Here is a 25,748-nt window from a genome sequence, read left to right as displayed (position 1 = left end):
AAGGCATACAATCAACCCCAAAGCTGTGCTCTACTTAGAAAAGAAATGCAACAAGTCTACAAACATTAGGTGTGCTTTCAGAATCATCTGAAAGAACAAGTACGTGCTTTTAAACTTGATGCATTTATTTTCTAAATACAGCTCAGCTGTGTGGCTTATTGTGTGCCTTTTGAAAGTATTTATGCTAAATGCAGCCCTTGACGGACGCTGTGATTAACATAAATACTTTCAAAAGGCCCACAATCAGCCCTGCAGCTGTGCTGCTTTAAGAAAAGAAATGCAGGACGTTTAAAAGCACAATGTGTGCTTTCAGATGATCCTGGATGTTGGTGAGTGGTAGTGATGGAATTCATGGAGAAGAAGGAGATGGGGCGCCAAGAAAGACTGTTGCACAGTGTGCGACGCGTGCAAGGGCTATCACTGGGTGGGAGTGTTAGCTTCCTCCCGAAGGTTGGGTCTAGTTGCTCCCTTGATCATGGGCTGCATTTTACATAAATTCTTTCAACAGGCAAACCATCAGCCCCGCATTTAGAAAAGAAATGTAGCAAGTTTTATATAGTGGGAACTCAACCCAAAGGTATTGGAGAGATTTACTGGATTTTTTTATTTATATGCCTCGGGAGATTCACGGATTTGCAGAGAATCACAGAATGTTAGTCTGACCCGAGCCAGAAAACCCATCTCCCAAGTTGGCAGCTCGAGCATTAAGCCACAACCTCTACCACAAGACCGGAAGCATTTACAATATGATATACAACTTTATGCAACGAACAACTATTGACAAAGCCAATAAATCTGGCTTCTTGTAGGTGTAAAGATACTTGTATTATATATTTGGATGCAATGACAGAAGAAGCGAAATATCAGTCGGGTGGCACACTATGCTAAACTATCTTAATTGCTTTGTAAGCCACGTCCTTAAATGCATTAGTCAGCCTTTTTGAGAGACACCCTAGTTTTTTCATCTCACTTAAAGCTCTGGTCTACATGCGTGGCCAGGTTCTTGAAGCACATAGCCTTGGCTGCAACACACAGAGACCTTACTCTCTCGCACACAGAGGAAAAAATAGAGGGAATATTGCTTGTGTGGTATTGTCATCACAAAAAAACATTAACAAAGCCAAATAGCTCTCAGATAACATGAGAGGTATTTGGCTTTGTCAATGCTTATTTAGACATGATGCAAAGCTCGCAAGCTGCTGTGCAACATGTAGGGTGCCCAGAATTTTAAAGCTAAAAACCGGGACATTTCACAAAAATAGAAGAAGGACTACCATTTTACTTCAAGCGATGAGAGCGCTCCTCAGCAGAGAATTACAGAACAGGCAGTAAGAACACACATAAAATTCAATTTTTAAGCCCAGTAGCTTGCCCGTTAATTAAATTGCTTTCTTGAAACAACTGCTAAGTATACCTGCTTTGTTAAACATGAAAAACACCTCCCACCGTTTTTAGGCGACCCTCTCCAAAAACGGGGACATGAGCTAAATTTCTTGACATTTTCTGGGACAGCTGGTGAAAAACCGGGACCGTCCTGGCCAAACAAGGACACCTGGTCACCCAAAACGTGACAAAGAATAACAAAGTCCCAGGCCGCGGTGCACTCTGGGGTGTCAGCGCTTTGCTCTGTCTGACTTTACTTTGAGCTGTATTCACAGCAGCCGCAGTGCTGTGCAGCATGTCTAAACAAACATTGGCAAAGCCAAGAGACTTTGCATGGCTGAAATCTCTTGGCTTTGCCAATGATTGTTCAGGACTTGTGCTCTGAGGAGATAGATACAGAATTCACGAATGGTTATAAACATGCAGATCATAAACTGAGGCTTGTAAAGGCCCCGGGCCTCGAGGAGGAGTCGACACAGGGTCTGAGGGATCGACGCTCGAAGGATGAGGGTCGATGACCCCTCCCCCCTCTCACCCCCCTCCCCTCTGTCTCTCCAGGCTTCTCACCCCCCCCTCCCCTCCCCTCTGACTCACCAGGCCTCACAGCGCCGAGAGATGAAGCTTCCGCTTCGAGGCGCCCAAGGGCTGCAGCTCCACCGTAGGCGAGTCAGACTCACCGGCTGCAGCTACGGAAGACGTCACTTCCGGAGGTAGTGAATTCGGATCTGCGCATGCGCCACTCACTGACTACGGATTTATGGGGCAGTGAGCGCAGTGGACGTAGTGAGTGTAGATCTGCGCATGCGCAACTCGGGTTACGCAGTTGTGAAAAGATCGAATGTTAATAACTGCGCATGCGCGCACCTTCAGTTGCAAGTTGAGAGGGAGACCTATGTTTAAGGGTCTGCGCATGCGCAGCACGGCCTGTGGTACCTTGACAGCTGTCCGCCAGGGTCTGCGCATGCGCAGTGCGACCAGTATGTTACCCGACTGCTGCCCGTAGGGGTCTGCGCATGCGCTGAGGGACCAATGTAATGTCCTGACAGCTGAGCCCTGACCTCAGGTTTGCAGCAGACAGAGCAGGATCCCCAGTGCAGGGGTGAGTGCAGCGTCATCACTGTTTGTGTTTATGGGATTTCACAGCACCAGAGAGAGCTGAACCAGACCCAGGCAGAGGGGAGTCACTGGACACCCAAGGGGGGGTGGGCAGAGGAGAAGGATTCTATGGGGCCCACTCTGGGGGGGGAGGGGGGAGGGGCAGAGGTAAAGGATTCTATGGGGCCCCCTGGGGTGGGGGCAGGGGTGAAGGATTCTCTGGGGCCCCCTGGGGGAGGGAGGGGCAGGGGTGAAGGATTCTATGGGCCCCCTGGGGGGGCAGAGGTGAAGGATTCTATGGGTCCCCTGGGGGGGCAGAGGTGAAGGATACTATTGGGCCCCCTGGGGGTGGAGAGGCAGAGGTGAAGGATTCTATTGGGCCCCCTGGGGTGGAGGGGCAGAGGTAAAGGATTCTATGGGGCCCCCTGGGGTGGGGGCAGGTGTGAAGGATTCTCTGGGGCCCCCTGGGGGAGGGAGGGGCAGGGGTGAAGGATTCTATGGGCCCCCTGGGGGGGCAGAGGTGAAGGATTCTATGGGTCCCCTGGGGGGGCAGAGGTGAAGGATTCTATTGGGCCCCCTGGGGGTGGAGGGGCAGAGGTAAAGGATTCTATGGGGCCCCCTGGGGTGGGGGCAGGGGTGAAGGATTCTATTGGGCCCCCTGGGGGGGAGGGGCAGAGGTAAAGGATTCTATGGGCCCCCCTGGGGTGGGGGCAGGGGTGAAGGATTCTATGGGGCCCCCTGGGGGGGGAGGGGCAGGAGGTGATCAGGGAGCAGGCGATCAATCAATCAGAGGTTAGTGAAGCTGATAGAGCGCGCAGGTCACCCGACTAGTCTTACCATCTTCACCTGGGCCCATACGCATGACTTAGCCTAATAACCACCAGGTGACTTTGGCGCCAACTCTAATCAGTGATTTATGAATTTCGTTTTAGGACCTATACCATTGTCTTACCAATCCTTATCATCGGTACCTAAAGTCCTACGGGATCAAGGGAGTTAGCAAGAAAATAGGTAGAACAATAATACTTCATTTACCTTAAGTAACCACAAACTCAGGGACGATTTCAACTCTTTATCTATGAAAATTATTAAATGTCACAGTCCAAATATGCAAGATCAAAGCTCTTTCAATTAGGAAGATAATGATGAAAGCAATAATATGCAAAGAAGTTGTGAAACTTAATTTTGCCATTTAAACAAAGGTAGGGAAGAGAAAAGGGATGACAGACGATAACATACCTACATTTATTTATATTTACCTAAAATAGTGTGAAGACCAACCCTGGCAACGGGCTGGGATAAAGGACAGAACCCCGAATACACAGGTGCCACCAAGATAAAACAGGTGCAGACCAGAATCAGGACAGGTAAAGCCAAAGTGGATCAGGACAAGACCACCATAGGTTAAGACCGACACCCACAGCTAAAGTTGCTCCACCAGCGTTACAACCCTCTCTACAGCTAACAGTCGAACCCCAAATGGGTCATCAAATCTTCTCCCTTAGAAACACCGAAATTGCTATCGATTTTTCTGACAGAGTGCTCGGCCAGCATCTCTGCTCTCGATCGCCTATTGAGTGCGTTGGGCAGGGGCGGCTGGTGACATTTGAAAGTGGTGGGCGTAAATACTGCGCTGTGGCGAGCGCGCGCAGCGAGCGAGGCCCAACCACCTATGGGGGATTCAGGGGTTCTCCCACGAGAACATTTTGAAAAAAGAGTGGGCAAATGGTGCCTTCTCAAGCACATTTGAGAAAGAGATATCTTGGCCAATACATCTCTGGGACTAGCCAGACAAGTCTCTTTGCACTTGCACAGATACATCTCTCTCCCTGCATTCGCATAGGCACAGTCACCCTACACTCATAGACCCATTACTCACCCTTACCTGACACATCACTAAGCCAGCATTCACCCATCCACATCACTCACTGTGGACTCACACAGGCACACTGCTCAACCTGCACTCACACAGACATCACTCACCCTGGACTCACACAGGCACACTGCTCACCCTGCGCTTACACAGACATCACCAACCCTGCACTGTCACAGACATCACTCACACAGGCACACTGCTGACCCTGCGCTCACACAGACATCACTCACCCAGGACTCACACAGGCACACTGCTCACCCTATACTCACACAGACATCACTCACCCTGGACTCAAACAGGCGCACTGCTCAGCCTGCACTCACACAGACATCACTCACCCTTCAATGCACTGCACTCAATAGGTTTCATGTCTTTCAGCCTGTCTAGGCCTGACATTGCCTGGTGACAGACTCCAGTACATAAGACCACGTCAGCTGGGGCCTCTGAGCAGCTGGGGGTGCTCAGCACAGACCCAAGAATGCAAGCAGCCCCTGCAAGCAGCCCCCCCACAGACACTGGTGTTGTTATTGTAGGATGTTCGTCACTGCAACAGCCTGCACTGCAAAGGAAAGTGGGTGTAGATGCAGCAGTCAGAATAGAACCGTGGGTCAATGTGCCTGCTCGCGCTCTGCCCAAATTTAATTTCGTTCGTTTGCGAGCTTTATTCTCATATCAGACCCGCCACATGCTCTATTGTCAGTGATGCTTTTTATGGGTCTTGTCTGAAATCACTGCCCCAGGGATTTATTATCCGCTTTCTAGTAATAAGGGATTTGCTGTCTGGCAGGTTTGTACCCAAGTGGAACAAAGAAGTGACGTGAGCTCTTCGTGCCCAGAGGTAGAAGCTCACCTCCGGGAGGTATTTGGGGTTTGTGTCACTATTTCTGTTAGGATCCTTCCTAGCGCTGCCTGAACACGCTCCCAACCCAGACATCTCTGCCACATTAAGGCTTGAGCATTGAATTCTGCCATAAATACAGTCTGCCTCAACGGGGACCGGCGCCAGAACACCAGTACGAGCGAGCGATTATAGAGTCCACGCGCTGCAGCTACCAGTGCACACATAATGCACAGCGAGTGAAGCGCATTGTCCCTCGGTTAAAGGGCTGGCCAGTAATCTGAATGTGCAATCACTGCCAGCGGTAGTGCAGTAATAAACGAATACGTGCAGTCCGGTGACAGCAGTCGACGCCAACTGCTTTATGAGTAGAGTACACGCGCTGCCCAGTAACTAAAGTGTGCCCCCAAGACCCAGTGCAAGGGGTACAGAGGAATTATCAATGATTGTAGTGTGCGTGCAGTGCTCCGTGAGTGTATCATTCGCTCACTGCCCAGTGCTAATTTATTCACAGTTAATTAAAACCATTCAAACAGTCACGGCTCGCAGTACTCGCGAGGGGGGGGTGGGGGAGTTGCGGGGAAGGGGGTCACGGTGGGGGGTGCGCCAAGGGAGAATAACATTGAGAAAACTTACATGACCGCCTCTTCTCCTTGTCCGCGTTGGCGCCTCATCTTCAAACAGGAACCGGAACAGGAGCAGCAGCAGCACTGAGTGGCAACCCCTAAGCCAATCTGCAGCGCCAGGGCACAGTTACTCCTCGCCCGCAGCACGCCCATTAGGAGTCCGAGGGGCTCCTAATGGGCATGAGCTAACAAGTAAGAACACAAGTGCGCATGAGTAGGCACGGTGCGAAAATTCGCCCTCTGTCCCCACTCATGCGCAGTTGTGTTGTGCTTCTGGCTGCTGCCCCCATGTCTGACAATGCATGTCAGTCAACATGACGCCAGACCGCCCCCCCCCCTCAGTCTCTGAAGGGGGTGGGCGGTCTGACGTCATGCTGACTGGCATGCATTGTCAGTTCTTCCTCGGCGTCGGTGTTTGAACTTGTAAACTATTCAGTTTACTTAAGTTCAGAAACGTCGGAGCTGTGGGCGGCGGGGCTACACCCCCACGCCCCAATGGACGCACCGCGCCTGGCGTTGGGTCAGTGACAGGTCAGCTATTCAGACAAGTTGGACAAAACTAACTAGCTAAGCATACTCTAGTTATACTATTTTTCAGGGCAGTGTACCACCCCCCAATGTTGCAAGTGTAAGGATCCCTAATTTTGATTGGACAAAAGACGAGGAGAGGTCATCACACCATATCAAAATGAAACTTTTCTTTAGAATATTGAAATTAGCGTTCCCGCCCATAACTTTATTTTCCCATGCACGTTTATTCCACCCAACAATGGATGTTCTAATAGTCAATACAATGTTATAATATAACTTCCTTTTGAGAGTTCAGCAGGTCATCTTCCCAGGCGCATCTCAGTCCCTGGCACTCATTCAATGCCATGACTTGGGCTTTCTTGGTTTCTTCTGCGCATGTCCAAAATGAGTACAGTGGGATTTCATCAGGTCCGAAATGTGATACATGCAAAAATAGAAAACAAACAGTTTTAGAACAAAGAATAAATGAATGTTCTGTATACCACGTATCTCTACTCTATTCCCATTACTTTATTTTAACTATAGCGTTAGGGGTTAAGCAGAATGAACAATTTAGTTAAAGCAGCAAAGCAAGCATTATCACGTTATGACATAGAGAACCCATTTTAGGTTCTAGTGCGCAGAAGCAAAGTTTTCCCCTCAAGCGAAAGGTACATCATGTCACATGAGTATGACTGACGCATGCGTAGAACAGAACCTGCGTTGTGGCGCCCATAATAATGAAAAAGGATTACGGTTAGTAAAAGCACATAGGCAAGCTTCCCCTAGATACTAAAAATGTCATGTGGTGGAATATTAATAAGACAAAACATGTAGTTTAGTAGGTTTACAAGTTATTTAGAGAGGGCTGAGTCTGAGCAAGTTGCTTTTCATGTGCAACCGTGCTCCATCAAAGCGCAGCTACTCCACCACAATGGTCTCAAGGTGCTAGGGGAGGGGGGATGGCTCCACTGAGTGCTGGGGTCATCCAAAGACCCAGGTCTTGAGGTCCTTGCTGAACAGAAGCAGTGTAGGGATGGGCCGGAGGTAGAGTGGGAAGGTGTTCCAGGTCTTGGCTGCGAGGTAGGAGAAGGCCTTTCCTCCAGTCCTGGTCTTGTAGATGCGTGGGACGGTGGCCAGAGAGTGGTCAGGAGATCGGAAGAGTCTCTTGGGTGCGTGGAAAACGAGGTGGTTGTTTAAGTATGATTGTCCGAAGTTCTGGAGGGTCTTGTATGGGTGGGTGAGGAGCTTGAAGGTTATTCTTCATTGAATGGGGAGCCAGTGGCGATCTCGGAGGTGTTGGGTGATGTGGTTGCGACGGGTGATGTCTAGGATCAGTCTGACTGTGGCGTTCTGAATGTTCTTGATTTAACGTACTCGTTTCTTGTAGATTCTTGCATAGAGAGCATTGCCGTAGTCCAGTCTGCTACTGATGAGGGCGCGCATGACTGAAGAACTGTAATCTTCATTCTCAGGGAATACTTACTAATAAAAAAAGAACTTGGCACAGAAGCTGAAAATATGAAAAGACATCTTTATTAAATTTAATAAGTGAGGCCACGTCACACAGAAGCCGTAGCAACTGAATGAGGTAGTCTCCAGAGTACAGAGAACAGAGGCCTTTTATATGCTCTCAGGGTTACAAACTTCAGCATACAAGTAAGGGGCAGTCCTAGCTTTTGCAAGCATACAAAATACCTAACATTCCTTCTTACACAAGCCGGACAAACCCATAATAAACGGACCACAACCCATATCATAAACAGACCATAAAAGAAGGAACAGAAACAGATAGAAGTAGGATAAGGCATGTTTGTGTGCAGTAAAACTTTACGATGTCCTGTGCTCTGATCCTTAATCTTGATCAGCGAAAGGGCAGGAACTGGTTTGGCAAGGTCGGCTTCAGGCAACAGGGTCAGTTCACTCAGGTCAAACAGGAGTCAGCACAAACTCAAGCTAAGGTGTACGTGTCCTAAAGACTTGTCAGCCACAGTCATAGGCCTATGTGAGGGCAACCACAAAATGGCTACCATGCACAAAAGGGAACCCAAGGGTTCAGAATTCACAGAACCTCATGACCGTTTTTCTGGATTCGGATGGGATCTATCTGAAAGCTTTTCAGAGTATACGAAGGGTGTTGAAGCAGGCCGAAGATATGATGTTAATCTGGCCTTTGATTGTGAGCGATGAGTCTAGCATTATGCCTAGGTTTCGTGCATAGTGCTACGCAAATAAATGATGGACGGAATGCTGAATAAATCATACATTCACCCCCAGTCAAGAGATCTGGGTTAAATCCATTGTTCTTTTGCTCGCCATGCTACCCCAGTTTAGACCCAATCATATGCAAATCAGTCTTGACCCTGTGCCTCATGGGAACAGTTCAGACCGACCTGCCAAGCCAGGTCCTCCCTGAACCGGAAACAAGCATCCTGGGACCTGTTTCTGGGTATTACCCTTTATCAGCCAGGCTAGCTTGAATCCAGTGGCACAGTGAGCAAGGGACCCACGTGTGGGCATACCCATCAAACTTAGGGTGAAAAGTGCTGTACAAACAAATGATGGGCGGAATGCTGAATAAATCATACATTCACCCCAGTCAAGAGATCTGGGTTAAATCCATCATTCTTTTTCTCACCATGCCACCCCAGGTTAGACCCAACCAGGGAGGACCTGGCTTGGCAGTTAGGTCTGGACTGTTCCCATGAGGCACAGGGTCAAGACTGATTTGCATTTCTTTTCCATTAGGTGGCGAACCCCCACATGCACAGCCGTCAATTTAGTAACACCATTAATCACTGGGATTTTGCAGTGCTTAAATATCTGTGTCTTTCGTTTTATATACCATTGCAGAGTCTTATATCTGACATTTTAGGTCGAGGCTACCGTCGCACTGCGAAGCAGTGGGCGGAGCCGAAGATTTCATGTTGTTTAGTATGGGGACTTGAACCCGCCCCTCTTCTCCATTGGCTGGCCTCGTAAATGCTGGCCAGCCATTGGAGAAGAGGGGCGTCACTCGGTTCTAGCCCCGGCTTGAGCAGATTCGGGGGCGTGTTTTTAAAAAAATTTTAATCAGTGTCGTCATCCGTCACTCAGCAAAAAAACACGCCCCCGAATTGCGAAAATGGCGGCGCTTTTGTTCTGCCAATTCCCCCCGACCGCCGGCGGAAGAAGTCGTCCTCAGGTGTGTGCTTGCTGTCCTGCCCCTCCTCGTTGCTTGTTTTAACTTTAAACGCGAGGCGCAGGTGCGGCCAGTGCTTGTTTTCAATCAATGCACTTTTGAGGGAAGCGCGAGTTTACTGCCCGGCGATAAAATGAAATGAAGGGTGCCACTTTGTACAATTCAATCACGCTCGGAGGTTTACTCTCCTCCTTGCAGTCATGTTACTAAGTACAGTTCCCATTATTGGAGATTATTTCTTGTCGAGAAATGCGTTTAAGGTATTGCTCCTTCAAATCTGACTGCGTCGCTTCAATCATTCCCTTCAGGGGACCCGCGGATACTCGCTGCTGAACACCTACGTCCACAGTCTGAGGCTCTCTTTGTGAAGGGCTTTCAGCTGTGTACATTCGGCGAGGAAGAGAAGGTTCTAGAATTAGGTTTGTGTTTAATGTGCGTGTCCTCAGCTTCACATTAAACCTGAGGGTGTGCGTAGAGGGGCGAGAGCTGGGCCGGCTGACATTTAAAATTTTATAAATACTTCAATATTTTGTTTTATCTAATACTGTGAGAAGATTATATTCTAAGTGGCCGCACTGGCAAAGCCAATAGGTCTCATCGATGAAAAGCTACTTGCGGTGGATAACGGGGAAAGTGACGGTAAAAAAAGCGCTATGAAGTGGCCAGTGCTGGTCACGTCATATCGCTTTTTTTTTGTATATGGTGGTTGGGGGGTGGAAGGGAATAAGCTTCTTAAAATTTTGCAAATGTATTTTAAAAAGTGTCTATAATGCTTTAAATGCATGTATGTCTCCAGCAGATTGAACCTGCGGCTGGAAGCGGTTCTGTAGGAATCTCAGTTTGGACCTTTTGAGGGTTTTGAGTGTTGCTCAAAGTTCCCTACTCGCGCCTTTGGTCGTGAAAGAGTTTGTCCTGTCCCTTGTAGCACCAGCTTCAGACAGTAATCCTCTGGGCGGCCTCTGGCGTCACTGCAGGGCAAACACACCCATCCCCAGGGTCACACAGACGCCCTGCCCTGCCCTTGTTACCCAGATAAGAGGCCTGTGCGTGGGTGGGGATTGCCTCAGAGCCTGCCAGGGGTCGGTGCGTCACACCAGTGCTGGGGGCGGGGCCTGGCTGCCATAGTGATGATGCTACAAACACATCCGCTGCTTCCAGTCTAATTTTAGACCAGGGCACAAACCGGTTAGTTTACTCTGCCGTCCACAGCTCTCCAAGATCAAAGGCTGTCGCGTGCCAAGGGGGAAGTGTGTGTCTGTCCCCATTTCATTGTAAGTACTGTGCAAGGGAGTGTTTGGTGAGGGTGACTAGTGGGCTCCGTGCCAGCTGACGCCCTGGGCTCCCCCAGTCCTGACCCTTTCACTTGCAAACCTTTGTAATCTCATTGTTCTCGTCCTGTCTCTTCAACTGAAGTGAACTAAGCCCACAACTCCCAGAATGCAACGGGGTGTGAGTTGGATTTCCCGGACTGGAGCAGGGTGTCCCAGTGACCTACATTGTTATGAAACCATGTGCTTGCTGCTGCTGGCTGCTTCTTGAATCCACCTGTACTCGGACCCGGGCATACATTCAACGCGGCCCAAATGACATTGTTTGACTTTCATTTGTTAAAGCATGAATCTAGCTACTAACGTGCCCAGGACCACTTGATGGGCTGAAACTAGTGTTAGAGCCGCAACCACAGCCACTCAGCCACATCCCGGAACTCTCCAGTTTCTGACGCCAGGAATAGAAGCGCCAGACCATGGTTTTCTTTGCATTCTGGGACTTATAGTCCTGAATTAATAATGGGGTAAAGATGGCTTCAAATCACAGAATGCAGATGCAAAAACCTGGATTGACGGAGCCAGTCACACAAGGTCACGTGAGGCTCGAGAGGCCTGCTTCTGCTGTGACCTACAGGCCATGCGTCTGAATCCCAGCTTGACTTTTTATGTGTGGCTCTGTCTGTGTGTGTGCGTGGCTCTGTCTGTGTGTGCACGTGGCTCTGTCTGCGTGTGCGCGTGGCTCTGTCTGTGTGTGCGAGTGGCTCTATCTGTGTGTGCGCGTGGCTCTGTCTGTGTGCGCGTGGCTCTGTGTGTGTGTGTGTGTGTGTGTGTGGCTCTGTCTGTGTGTGTGGCTCTGTCTGTGTGTGTGGCTCTGTCTGTGTGTGGCTCTGTCTGTGTCTGTGTGTGCGCGGCTCTGTCTGTGTGTGTGTGCGTGGCTCTGTCTGTGTGTGTGTGCACGGCTCTGTCTGTGTGTGTGTGGCTCTGTGTCCGCAAATACTCTCTACTACTCCCTAATGCTCACCTATTGCCATTGTAAATGTCAATACCATTTATTTAAAAAAATGTCATGAGCAATGCCAATAGCTCTACCTTTAATAATGCCGAGACCATTGCATTGTAAATGCTTGTTTAAGGTGTTTTAGCAAGATGTGAAAAATCTGAAGTATCATAATTCCATAAAAAACTTATTTTTTAAATCTTTAATTCCATAGCATCCTGAGGATCTAGTGAATCTAAAAGTGCTGAGTGCAAAATTCGTAAAACATTAAATTCTTAAATTATGAAGGGCTAGTCCACCATCTTTCAGTGGCCTATATAAAGTGTCTAGTGCTGAGCAAAGGGATTTCTTTGCCCAAATAAAAGCTATAAACATGCTCTCTATTTCCTTAAAAAACTTCATCTGTAGAGCCACAGGATCAGCAGCGAACATAAAATTATATAGTGGTAAAACTGACATCCGAATTAACCCAATTCGACCCCATAATGGAGAGAGGCAACTTATTCCATTTAGTGAATAGTGCCTTAATCTTACTGGAAAGGGGGGTTTAATTTAGTTCAAATAAGTTATTAATATTTTGTGTGAAATACACCCCCAGATATCGCTTGGTTCTGGAATTAATTAATAGATAACTTTTGTGCATTAAAGTGTCTTGTGTACAATTACATAATAAAATTTCAGTTTTTGATTTATTAATCTTATAACCTCCCAGGTCTTAATACATTTGAAAGATTGACAAAACTCTTTTCTGATTTTCAATATCTGGTTTTAAAAACAACAGTATATAATCTGCGTATAATTTAATGGGAGTCATACCATCTACAGGTGGATTTATATTTGGTGAATCACGAACAGCGATAGCTAAAGGTTCAATGAAGAGGTCAAAAAGAATGCGTGATAAAGGGCAGCCCTGTCTTATTCCCCTATTTATCATGCATGTTCCACTATTTCTAGCATTTATAACTATTTGGGCTTTTGCTCTCTTGTACATACCAGATATTAACTGAATCAATCTAATAAGAAATCTTTTAAAAGAATTATAAAAAAGGCATGTTTTTCCGTGCAAAATAATCTAAAGCTTCAGTTAGAAAGATTGTATTAAAAGATAACTGTCTTACAGACACTAAACCGCACTGGTCTGAGTGGATAAAAGTTCCCATTACCGAACTGATTTGGTTAGCTAAAAGCTTCATAATTTATAATCCACATTTAAAAGGCGAATGGCCTATATGAATTGATGTATTCATTATCTTATCCTTTTTTTATAAAGCTGACTACCGTTGCTAAACAAAATGAATCCGGAATCTCCCCACCCTCCAGAACATGATTAGCTCATTTTAGTAGTTCTGGGTTTAAAACTGACGCAAAACTTTTATACGACTCTGCCGGAATGCCATCTTCCCCGCAGGCTTTACCATTGCTCAGGGCTTTACTACTGTCTCAATCTCACTAAGGGTAAATTTTGCTACCAATGCTTGTATTTGGTTTTCTTTCAGTCTTGGGATTTCTCGCTTAACTAAACAATCAGTAAGTGCTCTTATATCCCTTTGATGTTTGGGGGGTACCAGATATTGCTTTATAGTGCTTAAAAGATTACATCTGAATTTCTTCAGGGTCTTTGATACTTCTCTGTGTCTCTGGATCTATTATTGATATTATCTTATTTTGCTGATTGGAGATCTCTTGTCTGCCAAGCCAGTACCATACTCGCTCTTTTCAAATACCTTTTGTAAAGATATGTTTTTAGCTGTGTATTCTTGTTCATCATAATACTCCTGCATGCATATTCTGGCTTTCCTAAGGAAGTCTTTGTTAGCTTTTGTCGCTGAGCATAGTACTTTTAAACATACCTGATTTAATTCTGTTTCAAGCTCGGCCCTTAATATCGACTGTTTCCTCTTCTTTACAATCTCTTTCAATGTAATATATCCACATATCATGGCCTTGTAAGCCTCCCATACAATTTCAATACTAGTTGAGTTATTATTTATTTTAAAATAATTAACTGTTTATATCTCCATATCTTTGCACCAAAAAAAAGAACCTGGGATATGAGGTAGGACCTCATCTATATCTATAATTGGGGATGGATTATCAGTTATTGGGGAATATATTGTAGCTATCATAATCCTGTTGTTATTAAGAAATACACTAAAATATAAGCACATCTGCCTTCCGTATCTGTTTGGGAAATAGTATCTTGTAGGGGGAAATGCTTTCTCACATACAGTGACACCCCCCTGTTCTGTTGCACTTACACATGATAAACACATGATATCCGGCCCACTGCGTGAACATTTTGAAAGCTGGTTCCTTTTTCTCAATGTAGTGTGTTTCCTGAATCAATACTGCATCCGGGGAATGTCCTCTTAGCCATATATCTATTGCTCTATCCTTAAATTTGTTATTTAACCCATTACCACTCAGCATCACAATCTAATTATTTCTCTAAATTGCGCTGTCATTTCATATTATTGATTACATATCTGAAAGGTTTGTCAAAGTATTGTTGCCTTAGACAATAGTACACTGTGCAAATCATAATAACCAAAATGATCATAATATTTTCTCCCTTAACCCTGTGCACATTTACTTTCTGTGTAGTCTCCCCGCATCTACCATTCTTCATTTATTTATTTTATTTATTTATTTGCGGGTTTATAATGCGCTAGAATCGACTCTATACAGAGTATCTCTGCGCACAGAAAAAAAGAGAGACAGAACAGAGACAAGCCAGAAGTACAGAGTAGGCAGACAGTTCAGTATAGTCAGTGGATACATAGATTAGGTCTGAAACAGAAACGTTTTAAGTTTTTTCCTAAAGCTTAGATGTTCTGAGCATTGCCTAAGCGCAAGAGGGAGTCTGTTCCACGGAGTGGGTCCAACACCTGACAAAGCCTTGCCGCCTTGTCTGGCCTTCTTTGCGGCTGGCACTCTCAGTAGAAGTTGGCTACTTGACCTCAAAGATCGAGCTGGGTTGTATGGAGTAAATTTGCGTATCCAATAAGATGGCCCAAGTCCATGTAGGCTCTTATGAATTAGGCAGCATATCTTAAATTTAACCCTATTACGAACTGAGAGCCAATGTAGTTTGTCCAGGAGGGGTTTAGATGGTGATCTTGGCGGGTTATTCAGTACTAGCCTCGCTGCAGTGTTTTGCACCACCTGGAGTTTTGCTAGTACACCCTCATTGGCTGACATCAGGAGTCTGTTGCAATAATCGAAGCGGCTCAATACTAACTGTTGGACCTGGCCTCGTGGCGTGGTTCCCCCCGTTCCTCAGCACCCCGTTAGCCTTGCCAAGTACCCAGAATCCCCTGATCGTCCTGTTCCCTGTACGCCCAAACTGCCTGCACGACCCGCAGCCGACGACCAGCCCCGCATGCCCCTGCATCACCCCACAGGGCCCAACAGCCATTTTCCTTTCCTGAGGCCCCTGACTCCCTGGGCCTAGCATGACCCCGGCCCCAGCAAAACTTAGGCTCTAGACGTGCCAGTCCCGGCTGGGGGGTAAAGGGCTCCCCGAGTGAGATAAGACAGGGAGTTTCGATTGGACCTCCGGCCTCCCCGAGAGACTGGTTTCTCTCACACCTCTGTCCTCCCCCTGAGGGCCAGTTTCGATCGCACCTCTGGCTCCCCCGAGTGCTGGCTCCAGACCTGCTGGGCGTCTGGGAATTCCCGGGCGCATCTTCAAAAAGGATCAAAGAGCCAACCGCCGGACCCGCCCAATGACCAGCCCCCCAAGGCATGAGACCTCTGCCTGCGAGGGTCCGGACATCAAAGGGCCACTGGACTATATCAAGGCCCGCCCAACAACTAGCGGGCAGTTGTATACTGGACAAGAAAGCCCTGCTGATCTGATCGCGGCTGAACCTTGGGGAAAACTGAACCTCTGAACTCTTCGAGCCCTGCTGACGCTGTAGCGGCTCCTTCTCGTATCACGGAACTGGAACGTCGGAGCCCTGCTGATGCTGTCGCGGCTCGTCCTCGCAAAGACGGAACTAAGAACCTCGGAGCCCTGCTGACCTCGTCGCGGCTCGAGCTTGAACTCTAAAGAGATCTTCGTGAAACCTCCTGAGCCCTGCTGACGCTGTCGCGGCTCCTCAAGAACACCTCCGGATCGAGCCCTGCTGACCTCGTCGCGGCTCGAGGAGAACTCTGGTCCGGCTGGACCATCGACGCTACCGACACGACCTGAGTCGACTCAAAGTGAGTGAAGCAGCCAGTATGACCATCATCTTCCGTATCCCCCGGCTCGAGGATTGAGAGCTGTGCGCAGGGTACGCTTCGTACTGGCCTAAAGACTGAGACTGTCCCGCTTCCCTCTTCCCGAATTCCTGAGTCTTTACGATCCCTCGATCGCTTGTAAATAAGAGTGCTGCTTCCTTTTTACTGTTCATAAAGAACCTGTTACTGAAAACCTACGGTGTGGTGTCCGTTCATAAGTGTGGTGTGAGCTCAGTGTGTACGATCCTAGACCCGACGTCCTCCCCGGCGAGGACCTCACGTTAAGACTCGGCATTACTTGTGGGAGAGGTGGGTCCCGGGGTGGTCGGGTGAGCATAACCTGGCCCTCTGAGATCGCCCCTTTTAACAATAACGCCTGCACCAAAGTTTTTTTGGTAGAATCCGGTAACATAGGAAATACTTTTCGTAAGAGACCAATAACATGGAAGCATAAGCCCACCACCCAGTTGTCATGTTATTTAAAGGAGAGCTCACGGTCGAGGCGTACCCCTAGATTTTTTACAACCTGTTTGGGTTCTGGCACTAGACCAAGCTCGTGCGGCCACCAGTCCGGCATCCACATGATCCTAGCCTCCCCGAAAAGCATGACTTCAGTCTTGTTTACGTTGCATTGGAGATAGTTCGATGACATCCATTTAGCCACAGCTTTCATGCATTCGAAAAATGACGTCCTCACTTCGTCAGAGAGACTCTTAAAAGGAAACTGGAGCTGGGTATCATCCGCGTAAGAAACGGGGATGAACCCAAACTCTCTCAGAATTCTGGCCAGGGGCGCCACATAGATATTGAAAAGAGTGGGGCTCAAGCAAGAGCCCTGTGGCACCCCCTTGGTGATCTTAGTCTCTGCCGATTGAAATGAGCCCATGCTAACACCTTGGGTACGGTTAGATAAAAAACTATTTAGCCAGGCTAATGCTGTGCTCTCAATGCTGATCATGGTCAGTCGTTCGATTAAGATCTTATGAGATATCGTGTCGAACGCTGCCGACAGGTCTAATAGTACCAGGATAACAGAGTACCCTCTGTCCTGGTACATATGAAGGCCATCAGTTACCGATAATAGGGCAGACTCGGTACTATGTTTTGGTCTAAAACCAAATTGGGAGCAATCTAGCCTACCAGCCTGTTCAATATAATTTGATACATGCTTATTTACGTGTTTCTCTATAAGTTTCCCCGTAAAAGGAAGCAAGGATATGGGTCTGAGATTAGACATGTCAGTCCAGGGAATAGAAGGATTTTTCCTGATAGGTCTAACCAGTGCTTTTTTCCATTCCCCAGGAACCTGACCTTCCATCAATGAGAGATTCACAAGGCACTGAATCCGTGGGCTCAGAGTGCTCCCTACCACCGACATAATTCTTGCCGGGATAGAGTCTGAGGGGCTACCACTCTTAATCTGGCCTAGAGAGCATTCTACCTCTACCAGAGAGATGGGGGGAAATATGTCCAAGGTCATAAGGCCTGGTTCTTCTTCATCATCCAGGGAAGAAAATGTTCCTCCTACGGAAGATGAGTTTACATTAGTAATGTGATCATGTATCCTATCTGTCTTAGTAGTAAAAAACTGAGCGACTTCGTGACACAGTTGCTGTGAGGATAGTTCAGGGGTTTCACAGGCAGCTGGCTTCACAAAGGACTGGAGGATTTGATATAGAACCCTAGGGGTATTACCCGCAGCTGAGAGTAAGGACTCAATATGCGTTTTTCGCGCACGTCGAATATCTTTGTGATAAGTTGTAAGGGCCGCCCAATAATGATTCTTGTCAGCTTCACTCTGGGTGGTTCTCCACACCTTTTCCAGCTTTCTAGCGGATTGTTTAAGAGATCTTAGATGCTCCGAAAACCATACTTCCTGTTTGTGTGCTGAGCGTGGTTTGAACGTTTTCATAGGGGCAATGGAATCAACAGCTTTGAGAATAGCTTGATTAAGATTAGCTAAAACCGTTTCCACACCCTCTGAAGGGCTAATGGGGGGCTCAACAAACCACTCATGAAAGGCTTCAGGGGTTACCTTATGCCATTGCCACTGTCTGCTAGGCAGAGCTTGTGCCTGAACGGGAACTTTCCCTAAATGTGAGGTATGGAATTCCATGACACAATGGTCGGTCCAATTTACTTGTATAGGGTGAACACATTTAATGGTGTTGGATTTATTCGAGAAAATAAGGTCCAAGGTATGTCCTGCCTGATGTGTGGGACCAGTATTCATCTGAGTTAGTCCAAATAAGGAAAGATCAGTCAATAAGGACTGTGCCTCCCCACATTCCTTCAATTCGCTATGTACATTGAAGTCTCCCAAGAGAATAAATTCATTCTCAGCATTAATGTGTCTGGCCAATATCTCCAGCAATGAGATAGAGAAATTAGTACAGAGGCCTGGAAGGCGATAGACTAATGCCCCTTTATGGCTGATTTTATTAGAGATACAGACCTTAAAAACCAAAATTTCTAGATTAGGAGTGCTATTTTCCTCTAAAATGGAGATCGACAGATTGTGTCTATATACGATCGCTATGCCTCCCCCAGTTTTAATTGGACGATCTAACCTGACTATTTTATAGCCCTCTGGGATCCCTAAGGTAATAACCGTAGCCGAATGAGGTTTTAGCCATGTTTCAGTTAAGAAGCAGAGATCTGGTTGCACAGAAGAAATCAGGTCCCATACTTCACTATGGTGCTTAGGTAGAGATCTAATATTCACAAAAGGTTCTTACCTCTCAAATGTACCTGTGAAACTGCCCTTGAAGCGGGGGCTACATACAGGTCAACTGGTGGTTTATCATGTAGGGCCTGGAATCGACATTTTCGACATCCTGTCATATTTACTAATTGTACAGAATATTTCTTAAGATTGTTTAATAAAGTGCTGGGTATGACTTGAAAGTGTGTCATGCTTAGGTGCTGTAACAGACTTGGTATTCACTTGTCTAATCACCTCGTAAGACGTCTTGTCATGTAGTTCTTAGGAACCCTCCAGGACCTGCGTGTTTTGGATGACCGAAACTGAGGGCTTGGTGTCCCTACTGCTTCCGAAACCAGGAAATGTCAGCCATTAGACCAGCTCGCTTTACAGTGCCACTACCAACCCCATGTATTCTACAGTGGTGTAGGTAGGTTCTGGCAACGATTGAACATGACAACCCTGATTCCTCTGGGATCGTGGAAAACTGATCTACTGCACTGATTTACACAAATGACTTCTTACCAAATTCAGTATTCTAGCTACTTTTAGAGCAGCCTACCTTTCTGGGTTATGTGTATTTATGTTGTTATGTTTCAGCATAAATGTACTTTCATGTAGAATCTGAGGCTTAAAACCTAGAACTAAGTAAGTCTCTGTGGATGAACCCAGTGTCGGTCAGCGATGACTGGCCTAGAACAAACCGTAAGCACCATGAGCTCAAAATATTAACAAGGTATTGAGTTGCATACTAGTTCTGGCAAGACTATCCTAGTCATTTCCAATGCATGGTGCTACATGTAAGCAAACACATTTTTTACTGGCTGTAGAGTGCTTTCTTGCATGACAAGTTGCAGCCCAGTGCTTGGTCACCTTTGATATGTTTCATACTTTGTTTTCGTCAGAAGGGCAGGTCTTGGTGAGGGGTTGGTCATGTGCTGCTCCGGGCATGTACTGTACTAGTGAGTGAATCTCCTTCTTTCCCCTTTGGTCAGAAGTGGTCCTGGGCAAAAGTAATACAAGTGAATAGTATTGTTCCGTGGCATACCCACAGCATGGGGAACCTCATATACACTATGTTTATCCTACAATGTCCGTGCACAAAGCAAACAATAATTATAGCAAAAGTCTGTAAAACAGGCTTCTCCAACTAGTAGCTTGTGATCTACTGGTAGCTCTCCAACTAGATAGAAGTAGCTCTCTTATGTGCATCCCAGCTTACTAATTTGGAACGTTTTTCTTTGTTGAATTAATGTCTACAGACCTAATGAGTGTATTCAAGACAAAAAAGTGTGTGTTTTCAGAACTCATAAGTTAATGTTTAGAGACAAAAATGTCTGAATGTCCAAAATATATGTAAAGCTAGTATCGGAGTGATAAATCATACACTATTACTGATATTATACCTTAATGCTAGGGGTATTGTAGCTATGGATGTCATATTAACCGTATAGAGGCATTCCAATCTGAAAAGGTTTTTTTTACTTTACTGCTTGCCGGATGTACTACTGAAGTGATCACTGTGAGTAATCTTGCATGGGGGGGGGACTAATGTGATCTTGCCTGATGTGGTTACTATTTCAACACAAATAATAGTAGCTCACAATGATTTTAATTGAACATGAGTAGCTCTAAGTACACAAAAGGTTGGTGATCTCTACTCTAAAAGGTCTAGATAGAAACTGTGCAAATGAATTTGCACTGCTTAAAAACACCTTAACATTAATAACCACTGATTTTATACTGACAAACCCCCGCTGCAGTTCACATCAAAAACTGAAAACAGCAAAGACTAAATGTATTGCAGAGTTTCTTTCACTTTGTTTTAAATGTGAAGTATAAGTCTTTCTAGATAGCATTAGGTTATAATTATAGTTACTTTATATTAACTTGCTTTTTTTTGTTACAGGTGAAAGGAATGCTTTAGGAATGGAAGATTGAAAGGACATTCGGGTATATTTTTTTAAAGCAAAAGTCTGCAAGGCTGGGCATTGAAAATTCATCCCATGAAGATCCGTTCAAAAAACAAAAAGAAATCTTAATCTATACACTGAAGTAGCATGAAAACAAATACACTGCTTGAAAAGACTAACGTGAGAGACACTAGGGAATAGAGAACTTTCTAAATGTACTAAAACACTCAAAGCTGTTTCTTATAGCATTCTATAAGGAGTGGATGAAGTCAGCATAGAAGAAAGACAATATATATTTATTATAAGTAGGGTTTGAACATAAATCTCACGCAATGGAAAGACATAAGTATTCAGAATGTGATAAAACATTCAGGGCCACTGGCCGTCTACAATTACACAAGGTCGCCCAAGCAAGACTCAGAACATGTAAATGCAGGGAATGTGGGCAGACATTCAATCAAACGAGTCTTGACACCAGGAAGAAGTTACATGAATGTACTGAATGTCAGAAGGCAGTGCATGCAAAAGGACACCTACCGGTACAACAGGCAAGCCATGCTGAGGAAAATACATTCACTACAAAAGGCAACTTGCAGGCATATCAGAATGGTCATGCTGATGGGAAACCTTTTAACCTAACTGAATGTAATCCAGCATTCATTACAAAGACAGACTTAATACAACAACAAAACATCCACATTGGGAAAAAGCCCCATGAATGTAGAGAATGTGACAAGTTATTCATCAGAAAGGCAAACTTAATGCGACTTCTGAAAATTCACTCTGGAGAGAAGCCATATAAATGTACAGAATGTGACAAGGCATTCTATAGAAAAGAGTTGTTAAAGCAACATCAGAAATTCCACACTGGAGTGAAACCCTTTAGTTGTAGTGAATGTGACAAGGCATTCGTTGCTAAGGGAGCGCTAATGCATCATCTGAAAATTCACACTGAAGAGAAACCATATAAATGTACTGAATGCGAAAAGGCTTTCATTTCAAACACAAACCTAATGCAGCATCTGAATATACACACTGGGGAGAAACCATTTAAATGTACAGAATGTGACCAGGCATTTGCTGCAAAGGCAAACCTGATGCGACATTGGAAAATGCATACTGAAGAGAAGCCATATAAATGTACTGAATGTGACAAGGCATTCGTTGAAAAGGAATCCCTTATGCGACATTTGAAAATCCACACTGGAGAGAAACCATATAAATGTACAGAATGTGACAAGACATTCATTACAAAAAAAGAGCTAATACGACATCATACAGTCCACACAGGGGAGAAACCATATAAATGTACTGAATGTAACAAGGCATTTGTTACAAGGGGAGAGGTACATCGACATTATGCAGTCCACAATGGGGAAAAACCGTATGAATGTGCTGCATGTGACAAGGCATTCTTCACAAAAGCACTGTTGAACCAACATCAGAAAATCCACACTGGAAATAAACCATACAGTTGCAGTGAATGTGACAAGGCATTCATTACTAACAGAGAACTAATACGACATCAGAGAGTCCACACTGGGGAGAAACCATATGAATGCTCTGAATGTGACAAGGCTTTCAGTACAAGTGCATCCCTAATACGACATCAGAGAGTGCACACTGGTGAGAAACCATATAAATGCACTGAATGTGACAAGGCATTCATTACAAAAGGAGCCCTTATTCTACATCAGAGATGCCATACTGGAGTGAAACCATATGAATGCACTGAATGTGACAGGTCATTCATTGCAAAAAGCTATCTCTTGCAACATCAGAAAATCCACACCGGAGACAAACCATATGGTTGTAGTGAATGTGAGAAAACCTTCTTTACAAAAACCTATCTCTTGCGACATCAGAGATTCCAGACCGGAGAGAAACCATTTGCTTGTAGAGAATGTGAAAAGGCATTTGTTACAAAATTGCAATTAAACCAACATCAGAAATTCCACTCTGGGGAGAAACCATACCGTTGTGGTGAATGTAAGAAGGCATTTTTTACAAAATTGCAATTAAAACAGCATCAAAAATTCCACTCTGGGGAGAAACCATATGGTTGTAGTGAATGTGAGAAGGCATTTGTTACAAAAGGGGAATTAAAGCAACATCAGAAAACTCACACTGGAGAGAAACCATATGATTGCTCTGACTGTGGCAAGGCATTCACTGCAAAGCACACCCTTATACTACATCAGAAAAGACACACTGGAAAGAAACCATTTGGCTGTAGTGAATGTGAGAAGGCGTTTATTACAAAACAGCGGTTAATGCAACATCAAGAAACCCACACTGGGAAGAAATATCAATGCAATGAATGTGACAAGGCATTTTTTGCAAAGGGAAGCCTAACGCGACATCAGAAAGTTCACACTGGAGAGACACCGTATAAATGTACTGAATGTGACAAAGCATACACTCTAAAGCACCAACTAGAACAACATCAGGAAATCCATACCGGAAAGAAACGCTATTGTTGTAGTGAGTGTGACAAAGCATTCTTCAGAAAACAACACTTAATGGTACATCAGAATACCCACACTGGAGAGAAACCATATAAATGCACTGAATGTGACAAGGCATACAGTAGAAAACACCACTTGTTGGAACATCAGAAAACCCACACAGGAGAGCGACCATATCAATGTATTGAATGTGGCAAGGCATTTAGGAGAAAGACACACCTAATGCAACATCTGAACATCCACACAGGAGAGAAACTATATAAATGTACTGAATGTGAAAAGGCATTCACTTTAAAGCACAAGCTAGTGCAACATCAGAAAATCCACACTGGCGAGAAACAATACGATTGAAGTGAATGTGGGAAGGGTTTTCCAAGGGACTGCCTAATGCTACTTCTGAAAGTCCACACTGGGGAGAAACTATATGGATGTACAGAATGTTACAAGACATTTGTTGCAAAGAACATCCTAATGCAGCATCAGAAAGTCCACGGGAAAGACCCTATTGATCTACTGAATAGGACAAGGCATTCGATTTAAAGCACCTATTAGAGCCATCTCAGAAAATCCACACCGGGAAGTAACCATTTGCTTGTAATCGGTGTGACAGGGCAGTCATTAGAAACAACACTGCAATATCATGGAACCCAAACAGAAGAGAAACCATGTGAATTCATACAAGGGCAACATTCTATCAATGTACTCAATCTGACAAAGCATTTCTTGAAAGGTGAGGACTATTTTTAGATTGGGAGGTTCATACGGGGTGGAAGCCACTCCGCTGATCGGAATGAGCCCTAATGTGACAAGTCATTTATTCACCAAAAGGAAGACTGTTTTCTGATTTGACATTTTCCACAGGGCGAAGCCACATCAGTGTACTAAATGTGATGCAGCATACATTACATAGACTGGGCGATAATATCATTTGAAATCTAACACTGGTGAGAACTCTAATAAATTTACTGAATGTGAAAATACTTTCATCATAAACTCATCACTAAATAAACATCTGAATCTCCACAAGGGGAAGAAATCATATGAAATTGCTGAATGTGACAATGTGATTTAGAAATTATAAGCTAATGCGATAGCAGGACACCAACACTGGGGAGAAACCATACGAATGTACCAAATGTGATCAAAATTTAATTATAAAAGGAAACATACTAGGTCATCAGAATGTCCACATCTGAGAGAACCCTTATGAATGTGTTTGAATGTGAAAAGGCTCAGTGTGCCCACCAGGCACAAAACAAGAGTTTTCTGACTCGGACAAGACATTCATTAGAAAGGAATATATTATGTAACATGAAAGTTCACACCAGACAGAAACCACTAGAATATAATGAATGTGAGAAAGTATTTACTATAAAGTGCACTCTAGTGGGTTATCTCACATCACACAATGGATGAAGGGTAGGATGACCAAATTATTAAAAACCAAACTCTGGGAAATTTGGCAAATATATAAGTAGAACTAATAGTTTTAGAGCGACTAAAGAGCACAGAACAGCTCAATTGACAGCACTCGTCAGCATAGAAATTACAGAAATGAGGGTATATGGTGAATTCAATGCAGCCTTTATACTCCATATTATATGTAATGCAGATTGCTATCTGTTTGAGCCATCTAACTGATTCTGCACTGGGACAGAAAAACACATTCATTTAGGGGCGTGGCCTGATGAGATGGCAGACTAGATGTGCCTCTGTGGAGCTCCCGGACCAAGCACGATAATCCAGCACTATCCTTATACACAGACAGTAATCTAGCAGCATAATTCCTGCTAACAGCACCAACGAGGGGTGCGTGTGCCCAACTAAAGGCTGAAGACCATGGCAAAGCCTAAACACGCCACAGGGAGTGGAGTCGGTGGACTAATGTGGCTGAGGGCTGCTGAAGTCAGTAGGTGGGCGTGACCTGTGTCAGTATTGGAGGGGCCCAGAGTGGGTCCTCTCAGGTGAACATCATCCTGTCCTGATAATATACAAGTGCCGGACACAGAAGCCCTGCCGGCGATTGGGGGCTGCGGTAAGACCAGAGCCTACCGCTAGTGACTGGATGGCAGCCAGCCATTGCAGAGGCCTGTTGGAGCCAGTGGATGGACTCAGCCCATAGTTTAGTCGGAGTGGCATGGAGGGTGTTAGGCTGGGCATGTGCCATCCCGACTTGACCTCTGCCTCTAACCTGCACTGGGGTGGGGGTGAGTCCTTGCCGGAGCAGCAGCTGTGGATGGTGAGAGTAAGACACCTGAGTTCTTTTTTGGCTCCAGGGGGCCCTGTGAAACTGTTGCTGGAGTTGAGCCTGGGGTTGGCATGACATTCTGCATCGGAGCGGGCCTCTGGTGATCCTTCTGAGCTAGATTGGCTGAAAGGCAACATAAGACATGAGAGCAGGGTGCCAGGCAGGGACTCAGAGTGATGCTGCTGACACTGAGGGGGGCACACCATAAAGGCTCTCTGTCTTGTTGCGAATGTATCTAGGACCCTAATTAAATATTCCCGATTCATGCCCTTGCGTGGTTATAACAAAACATATCCTTATAAAGGCATAAGAATCATGTCCATATTTAGTCATAGCCCATGCAGTCCAAATACGGCAAGGCTAATCCCATAGACTCCTAGAAAGTACAACGCGTTCTTTAAACAAACCAAGCCT

The 25,748-nt window shown here is 45.5% G+C and overlaps 1 protein-coding gene across 1 annotated transcript; it reads left to right on the top strand.

Moving 5' to 3' along the window:
* Positions 1-2,386: 2,386 nt before the first annotated feature.
* On the top strand, positions 2,387-23,481 carry LOC144807682 (uncharacterized). The gene is made up of 2 exons (XM_078673321.1): positions 2,387-2,482; positions 20,615-23,481. Exon 2 carries the CDS (start codon positions 20,951-20,953, stop codon positions 23,435-23,437), a length of 2,487 nt encoding a protein of 828 aa, XP_078529447.1. The 5' UTR covers positions 2,387-2,482; positions 20,615-20,950; the 3' UTR covers positions 23,438-23,481.
* The last annotated feature ends 2,267 nt before the right edge of the window (positions 23,482-25,748 follow it).

Source organism: Lissotriton helveticus, chromosome 1_2, assembly GCF_964261635.1.
Source record: "Lissotriton helveticus chromosome 1_2, aLisHel1.1, whole genome shotgun sequence".
Classification (NCBI taxonomy): Eukaryota; Metazoa; Chordata; class Amphibia; order Caudata; family Salamandridae; genus Lissotriton; species Lissotriton helveticus.
The sequence above is the reverse complement of the archived record's forward strand: the minus strand, read 5'-3'. Positions and strand labels throughout refer to the sequence as shown.